This window comes from Melitaea cinxia, chromosome 3 (genome assembly GCF_905220565.1).
Source record: "Melitaea cinxia chromosome 3, ilMelCinx1.1, whole genome shotgun sequence".
Lineage (NCBI taxonomy): Eukaryota > Metazoa > Arthropoda > Insecta > Lepidoptera > Nymphalidae > Melitaea > Melitaea cinxia.
In genome coordinates, this window is record NC_059396.1 from 16,151,111 (window position 1) to 16,159,443 (window position 8,333).

General features: G+C 33.0%; 2 protein-coding genes across 2 annotated transcripts; both read right to left on the reverse strand.

Annotated features, from left to right (window-relative positions):
* Window positions 1–200: 200 nt before the first annotated feature.
* Window positions 201–3,087, reverse strand: LOC123668113 (transmembrane protease serine 11D-like). The gene is made up of 6 exons (XM_045601910.1): window positions 2,686–3,087; window positions 2,253–2,395; window positions 1,805–1,944; window positions 836–1,257; window positions 609–757; window positions 201–357 (listed from the first exon to the last, which is right to left on the reverse strand). The coding sequence occupies exons 1-6, from the start codon at window positions 3,085–3,087 to the stop codon at window positions 201–203; spliced, it is 1,413 nt and encodes a 470-aa protein (XP_045457866.1).
* Window positions 3,088–3,681: 594 nt separating this feature from the next.
* LOC123668123 (chymotrypsin-like) lies at window positions 3,682–5,422 on the reverse strand. The gene is made up of 3 exons (XM_045601918.1): window positions 4,958–5,422; window positions 4,607–4,749; window positions 3,682–3,847 (listed from the first exon to the last, which is right to left on the reverse strand). The coding sequence occupies exons 1-3, from the start codon at window positions 5,420–5,422 to the stop codon at window positions 3,682–3,684; spliced, it is 774 nt and encodes a 257-aa protein (XP_045457874.1).
* Between the last annotated feature and the right edge of the window lie 2,911 nt (window positions 5,423–8,333).

Below are 8,333 nucleotides of genomic sequence, written 5' to 3' on the forward strand. Positions count from 1 at the left end.
TTTTTTTTAATCGATGACACGGGAAACTATCTAAATTAAGTTTTCATTTAAAATTTAATAAAAAAAATTGTTTTTAGAAATTTACATTTTACAGAAGTACATATAACGCTTCGTAAAATTACTAAAACCTCACGCGAGATGCTAATCATACAAAAACTCCTCTGGAAGTATCCTTCAGTAGAAAAGTATATTCAAAGTAGTCAACGCTTGCAATCGTCCATAAGTGATCTGATCGATTCCTCAATCCATTCATGTTGGCGCGTCACGTCCGAGTAGACGGTAATATCGTTGACCACGTAAGAAACTACGCCAACTAGAAAGGCGTTCTTAGTTACCAGTCCATTTCCCGCGTCTCCGCTGAAACATGTACATTATAAACAGCAAAAGTTACCTCGTTTAATTTAAATTTAGAATTACATGCAACTTTTTATATGCAGTAAGTAGAGGAGAAAATAAAGTTTTTAGGTTTCGATATAAACGAAATCATCATGAGGAAAGCTGTACGTTTCAAAATAAATCTCGAGCCGAGTAGCGTGGTTTGAGTCTGTAGAGAAGAAGAGGTTTTCTTCAGTAGCAGGACACCCGCAAGTTATTATTATTGTACTTACTGATAATGATATCCATTAAGAGATTTAGTACACAGGTACGCCGGAGACATGCGGTAATTGTGGTACTTTTCACACTCGTGCGTAGTTATTAAAATATGTTTAGATGCCTTCAAAGGTCGATAGCCGCTAGGGTCAGGGAACTTTTTACGCTAAAATGTATTTAAAACTAATATGTTATAATAAAAACAAACAAAAATAGGTTCATTAAGAGAAACTCTTATACTTACATCTTGCTTACCCCAGCCGCTAGTAAATAAAATATCATTCGGCGTTGGAAAGTTAACAGCAATTGGAATTTTCTGTACATTGCAATTCAAAGGCACTCTTTCATTTAATAAAGCTATACCTAAATTATGTCTCCCCTTTTCTCTATCATATTTTGGATGAACACGGTAAGCTATAACGTGCCTTCTCAACTTAGAGTATTGTGGTACACTCGATCCAAAGTAGGCTGTTATTTCGCCTTTGAGGTACTCGAGCTCATCCAAACAATGAGCAGCAGTGATGATAGCCTGATTCGTAATAAGAGAGGAGCCACATGCCTTTGGATTGTTGTTACGGAAATTTAAAAATACTGAATGTGGATATCGATTGATTTCCACTTGATAACCACTTACTATCCGTCCTTCCAAACTTGAGTTTAACAACCCTGAGTGTCCACGAAAGAAAAAACAAAACGAATAAAATCTAAACAGATATAACATTCTCGAGTCGCTAATTCGTTTTCTTGATTGGTCGCTGTAATTTAATAAAGCAAGTTTATAGACGTTTTATAGCAAAAATAAAATTTGAGAATTTATGCGTAATTAATTTGAGTCGCAAAATTATTTACGATTATCGTGTGCGGCCACTACACTGTACAATGTGAAATTTGAAGGAAAGTCAACGAAATATTTTGTTTATTATTTTTTACATAACTGTATGAGCCTGAATTCAAATTCTTTTAGATAAACGATTAAAAATTTGATGAGCCCAAAAAAAATTTATATTGGCAGAAATTCAAAAAAGATGTTTTAGATTTCAATACATCAATTTCTATTCCACTGTATTGTGTGTTATTTTAAGAGGAGGAGGAAAAGAAGTAAATATGTATTGTGAAAATTAATTTATGTTTTAATATTATTATATTTTTATATTACTTTAAATCGTTTTAAAAAATATAATTTATTTCATAATTCATGCACAATACACATCACGAGCATTTTCAACGATCCAGTCATAAAAGTACGAGACATCAGTGTATATGATGACACTTGTTGATATATGAAGCTTCTTGAAGGATACCAAACCAATCTGTAGGAAGTTATTTACTACGAGAGGGCTACCAGAGTCACCTCTGAAACAAAAAAAATATTTCTTGAATTGCTTAGTTGTCTCAAAGTAAACTATTACGGTAATCATTAATCTCATAATAACACAACAGTTGAAATAGCTACCGTAGTTGTTGATACTACACCTACTGTCAGCCCATCCTCAGGAACTCTGGCTACGTTACACACCACAGGATCATAGGTCTACTTGATAGCCGTATTATAGGTACGATCTTCAATAAATTTGAGGTACGTTCCAAATCCAACTGCCCCAGATTTTAGCATAATATTATATTTATTATTATAGATGAATAAATATAAGTTACGGTCTTACAGAGCCGCATATCCACCATATGCCACTTCTCCACCGCAAAATGTTCCCAATGGTATTTTTTTCATAAAATTCATACAATCCTGGCGTGTCCAAACTTTTTGTTCAGTTTCGTGCAATACGTTTGTGGATTTGATTGGTTTTTCCTAAAATATAAAAATTTACACACTAATTTGAATTAAGAAATGGAAGACATTTAATTTAATAGGGGTGTGTAAACTTAGCAGAATCGTTCAAATACATAGACAGCAGTTGAATTATGACAGATGAAAGAAAATTTTATAATTGATTTGTTCCAGTTTTATATTAGCGTTTTTAATTAATTATACATCAATTATTTGAAGCTAAAACCCACCAGGACTATTTTCTTTTAATGTGAAAACTTTCCTGATTTCATCTTTTTATGCTTTAGGAATACTACTTATGTGTAACTTACGTTAACTATTCCCCACCCTGCAAGCACGGCGATAGTATTTTTAGGTGGATTATCATGAGCGAGAGCGACTCTTTTAACTGTGTCACTAAATTTAAGAGCTTGTACTAAACCAACTAACGCAATATCGTTGACTATTTTTATTGGATTGTAATGAGGATGTATCTTTACAGTTGACATGTTGATAACGAATCCTTTACGTTTGTCCGTATGACCGACACTAGCCGTTCCGACGGAATTTTCATTTAGATCGTCGAAGCAATGTGCAGCAGTTAGCAGCAACTTTTGATTCACAATAGAAGATCCACAGATAAATGCAGTGTTAGATTCCGCAATCATAATAAACGCTGAGTACGGGTGCCGTCTAATGTCAGATCTAGAACCGTCGACCACTCTTCCTTCCATTTCACTAGATACGGCTACTATTTGTAATAAAGCTACGATTGAAAACAGCATTATTTTGAATGGTAAAGTGCCGCTAACGCTGATGTTGTCAAGCTATTAATCTTGATCTAATTGTTTTCGGTCTCAGTTCGTTAAATTTAACTGAGCGGTTTTTAATTATCATGTAATACGAGTAATATGCAAAAGTATCCAAGTGGACTTATTATTGACTTTAACGTTACAATAACAAGAAATTTTCTTGTATGTTTTTAACTAAATATCTTTTACGTTTTTGTGGATTTTATTTTTTGTGTATGCGATATATTTATATGTTGTTTTAAATTGAGATTGGGATTGGTGGTATTGGTGTACTGGGAAGGATAATGTTATTAAAAATTTCGGCGGAGCTAGGTATACATTTAAATTTTATTATACTATGTAAATATTACTATGTACATGTGGAAATCGATTGTAAGCGTATATACATGATTGGGCAAAGGGTTTAGAGGACAACAATATTTAAAGAAAGTCTTACCCTTTTATTAAGAATTTTATTTAATGTATTTATTTTTGTTATCGTAAAAATAAGTTTTTATTCAATAACTGAAAGATTAGTTATACATAATTACAAAATAAATTCTTTGAATTTTTTTTTATCCAATAATAAAAATAAGAAACGTCTGTGTAAACTACTATGGCTTGAGATATATCCGGTCGTTTGTAAGAAACTATTCCGATTTGTATATATTTGTCGACTACTAGGGCGCTGCCGGAGTCACCTCTGTAAGGAAAGAAGAGATTTAAAAAAAAATTACTTAGTAAAATAAATTCTTTCTCTCAACTTTTCTTTTAACTCTAAGATGAATGAAGTTATAAGAAATATAAGTTAATTCACTCGAAGCCATGCTGGTACAAACGCTCTGAAGATTTGAATTTTCGTTCGTCCAATACACTCTTAGCCTTGCTTATGTAGGTAAATCCATCATTTTAATTAATCTATATCAACAACTATAAAAAGCTCATATTATAGGGAAATTGAACAATACTTTCACATTCAAATCACTCCTTTTAGTAATCTTATATAAAAATTCTCGTGTCACAATGTTAGCTAAAATACTCCTCCGAAACGGTTGGACCGATTTTATGAAATTTTGTGTGCATATCGGGTAGGTCTGAGAATCAACCAACATCTACTCTTCATACCCCTTTGTTATAAGAGAGGGGGAATTAAGAGGGTTAATAACATATATAGCGGAACAACGTATGCACGTTCAGCTAGTCTTATATGTATATAAAATTTTCGTGTCACAATGTTAGTTACAATAGTCCTCCGAAACGGCTGGACAGATTTTTATGAAATTTTGTGTGCATATCGGGTAGACCGAGAATCGACCAATATCTATTTTTCATACCCCTAAGTTATAAGAGGGGGGGATTAAGGGGGCTTATAACATATGGCAAAACAACGTTTGCGGGGTCAGCTAGTATTAATATATACACATATCTATAGTATAACTACTATTAATAAAATTTAACATACTCCGATGCGTATTTTTGCCCGTAAATATCTCCAGCGCAAATGGTACCATTGGGTATGCTTGGTATCTTCTCTTTACATTCATCGAATTTCCAAACATTCTGTTTCACCGAGTGTAGATAATCAGTGTAAATATATAGCCTTTCCTTAAAAATTCATTAATTAAATTTAAAACACAGTAAATTATGTACAGTACTTTTTTGAAAGATTAATTTCAATGACAATTTTATGTAAAATTTTATATCATGCATGAACAGGTACTTTATTTAAGCCGCATTGCTTAAGAAATGGAAAATCTCATGTTGGATTATAATTAAAAATAATAATATTAAGTTACTAAAAAAAAAAACTTACATTAATCAGACCCCATCCCGCGATAGTCGCAAATCTACTAGCTGGAGGTTTTCTCAACAAGGCGACTCTCTTGATCGATTTTCCCAGTAGAAGAGGACTCTCGAGTAGTACCAAGCCTATATCATTTTTTATCTTCTTACGACTGTATTTCTCATGTATTATAGTTCTCAAAAAGTTCACTTTCACACCTTTTTTCTTTTTAGCACTTCCTGCGTATGCACTCGAATCTACGCAGTTGTCGACACAATATTCAATACAATGAGCAGCAGTCAAGAGAATTTTTTGATTAATTACTGATGATCCACATACAAAGGTGCCCAAATTAGAGTTTATCGTTAAGAATACTGAATGTGGGGAGCTCGTTATTGGTACGCGTTCACCGTTATTCACCCTAGACTCCATTTGAGTTTTAGTCTCAAGTGATAGTTTAAAAACTAAAACAATTGTAACCAATTGTTTCAGCATCATTAACGTCTAATGTCACTTAAATCGTACTAAAGTGATGATTCAATTAGTATTGAATGGCTTTTATTGGTAATTAAGCTGTTCTGTTTACGTTTTATTACTGACGGTGGAAAGATATGTGACGGGAAACTGCCTAGTTATTACACGCATTGTTAAGATTTAAGTACCTGAAAATTTATCGTATTTTTAATTTTGTATTAACTTTGAGCTGATATTACTAAGTGAGAAAAAGATAGAACATGAGAATCAGCAACTGATGCACGCTCGCATCTACACTTCAGCCTGTAATATCCCACTACTGGGCATAGGCCTCTTTCCCCATGTAGGAGAAGGATCTAAGCTTAATCCACCACGCTGCTCCCATGCGGGTTGGCGGATATATTCCCTACTATGAGTAAAGATCGTTATCAGTTGTACATGATAACAACCGGGACCGACGGCTTAAAGTGCTCTCCGAGGCACGGTGAGGAGACCCACAAGGACTGTACAAACACCCAGACCACAGCAAACACCTGTATAGCCAATACAAATGTCATGTGCGGGGATCGAACCCGCAACCGCCAGCGCAACAGGTACAATCCATGGCTGTGACCGTTGCGCTAACGCGGCGCTCGCATCTGTTTTTTACATTTATTGAGATAAAGATACTTTGTAAATTTAATAAATATTTTAATTATACTCTTCATTGATTTATTTAAATATTATCCTTTAAATATCTTACGATTTCCAGAAGTGGTTTATTGTTGCATCGTAACCGAAAACCAGACGTCACCGAAATGCACTTGACTGTCATCCATCAACTAACAAATGCCCAATGTATTCCCATCACACTTAATTTTGGTTTTCGTCACATCACATCACACTTAATTTAATGTAGTTGGCGAAATACCGCTTAGTTACCCACCCTGCTGGACATACCAAAAGAAGGCCTGAGGATACTCCTACATATGAAGGGAAACAACCATCGAACTGGAGGAAAGCTTGCCACAACACACGATGATGACAATAGTTCTGCTATGAACGTATGGACTTAGAAGAAGTATTCTGTTTAATCCAGTAACCAATACTATGTTCTCCGATGGGATTTTTGTTTAAGTATTTTTTCCGATATCTTTTAATGCAAGAAGGTAGAAACTAGCATCAAAGTAATAATAGCAAACAAGAACAAAGATGATACACAACATTACAAAGATTCTTTATTACATTAAAGTATCAAGTATAAAACATGTCCGCTTTTGAAATCAGTCAGTCAGTTCAGCCTATTGCACTCCACTGCTGGACATGGGCCTCCCCAAGTTCGCGCCAGAAATTGAATTGAATTGATTTGAAATCAGTGACAAACAAAATATTCGTTAACAATTACCACTCCTATAGAATTTAATAATAATAATAATAATAAACAAATTTATTGCAACTAAAGATAGCATACATAGCAAACCTTAATATTAGATACATCTAGTGCAATGGGCGATCTTATTACTAAATAGCGATCTCTTCCAGATTGCCCAACAATTTAGTTTTTTTTTTTTATATCACTAGGTCGCAAACGGCTTACCTGATGATAAGAGGTTACCGTAGCTTATAGACGCCTGCAACACCAGAAGCATCGCAAGCGCGTTGCCGACCCAATCCCCAATACGTAGTAAGTAAGTTAGGTTTTTGTATTGTAATATGTAAAAAAAGTCACCCACAAGCATGTCGGTATATACACTTTAAAATTTAAAAAATGCACTTTTGGGTAATTGAGCAATTATCAATATGTACAATGATCTTTATTGCATCTAGGATACTAACAACATTTCCGTATTAGAATTAGATGAAAATGCTAATTCGCTTTTATAAATGCTCGTTCTAAACACGTACAAATTGAATGCTGAATAACTAATTTATATTCAAATTAGAGGTTTACCACTGTTCTATTGGTGTTATTATATATATTGATACTCTGCGGAAAGATACTTTTTTTTTTTTTATAACTTCTTAGTTTCTGTTAGACGCTATATCTAATTTTATACCATTTTATTTAATTTTTTTAATTTGCTTTTCAATACAGGAAATAAAAAGTTGAACTGGGATATATGGGTTGAGATAGATCTGAATAATTGAACACTTACGAAAAAATAATTACTTCTATTTTTAAAAGTATAAATAATACACATTTATGCTGCCTATTAAGTCCAACTTTAGGTTACAAGGATGAACATTCACGAGTTAAAACGTTCTTTTCATTTTATTTCTATATATGTATGTTTATTATTTTATCTACTTTCTCATGTATTTTTAATTGATGATTAAAAATAGGAAATAAACTCGTATTTTATTGAACCTTTTTCAGGATCCGTTATTGTAATTTGGACTTTTACGAATTTCATTTTTTGTGTAGTATCTTATTGTAAATATTAAAAATTATAAAAAAAAAATACAAAAAATAACTGTCTCAAAATATATGTAGAAAAACATTTTTATTCATACGAAACATATGAAAACATTTAATGTAAGTGTTATTTACTGTACTTTAAAATGTATAGTGTCTATATGTAGTTCCACACCTCTTTTATAGGTCAACAGAAGAACGTTAGTAGCACCTAACAGTTATATTACAGTATTCGGTATAAATGTTGGATACCAATAACATTTTGCAATTCCCTATATAAATATATAAACACAGATTTTAAGTGTTTATCTCGTGTTTCATTATCAAGTATACTTAAAACGGGTAATTAATCAGAAGTTACAGCAAATCATAAACATTTGTAGATTCCAAAGCCCCATTAAAAGTTAATTACAGCCACAGAAATCAACCGTGTAATCAAATCAAATTTAGTTGAGAGTAGGTGAAAGGATAGGTCGTAACAGAGTAGATGGGAAGATAAATGTAGCTTAGGATCTTTTGGAAGGATAGAAGTAACTA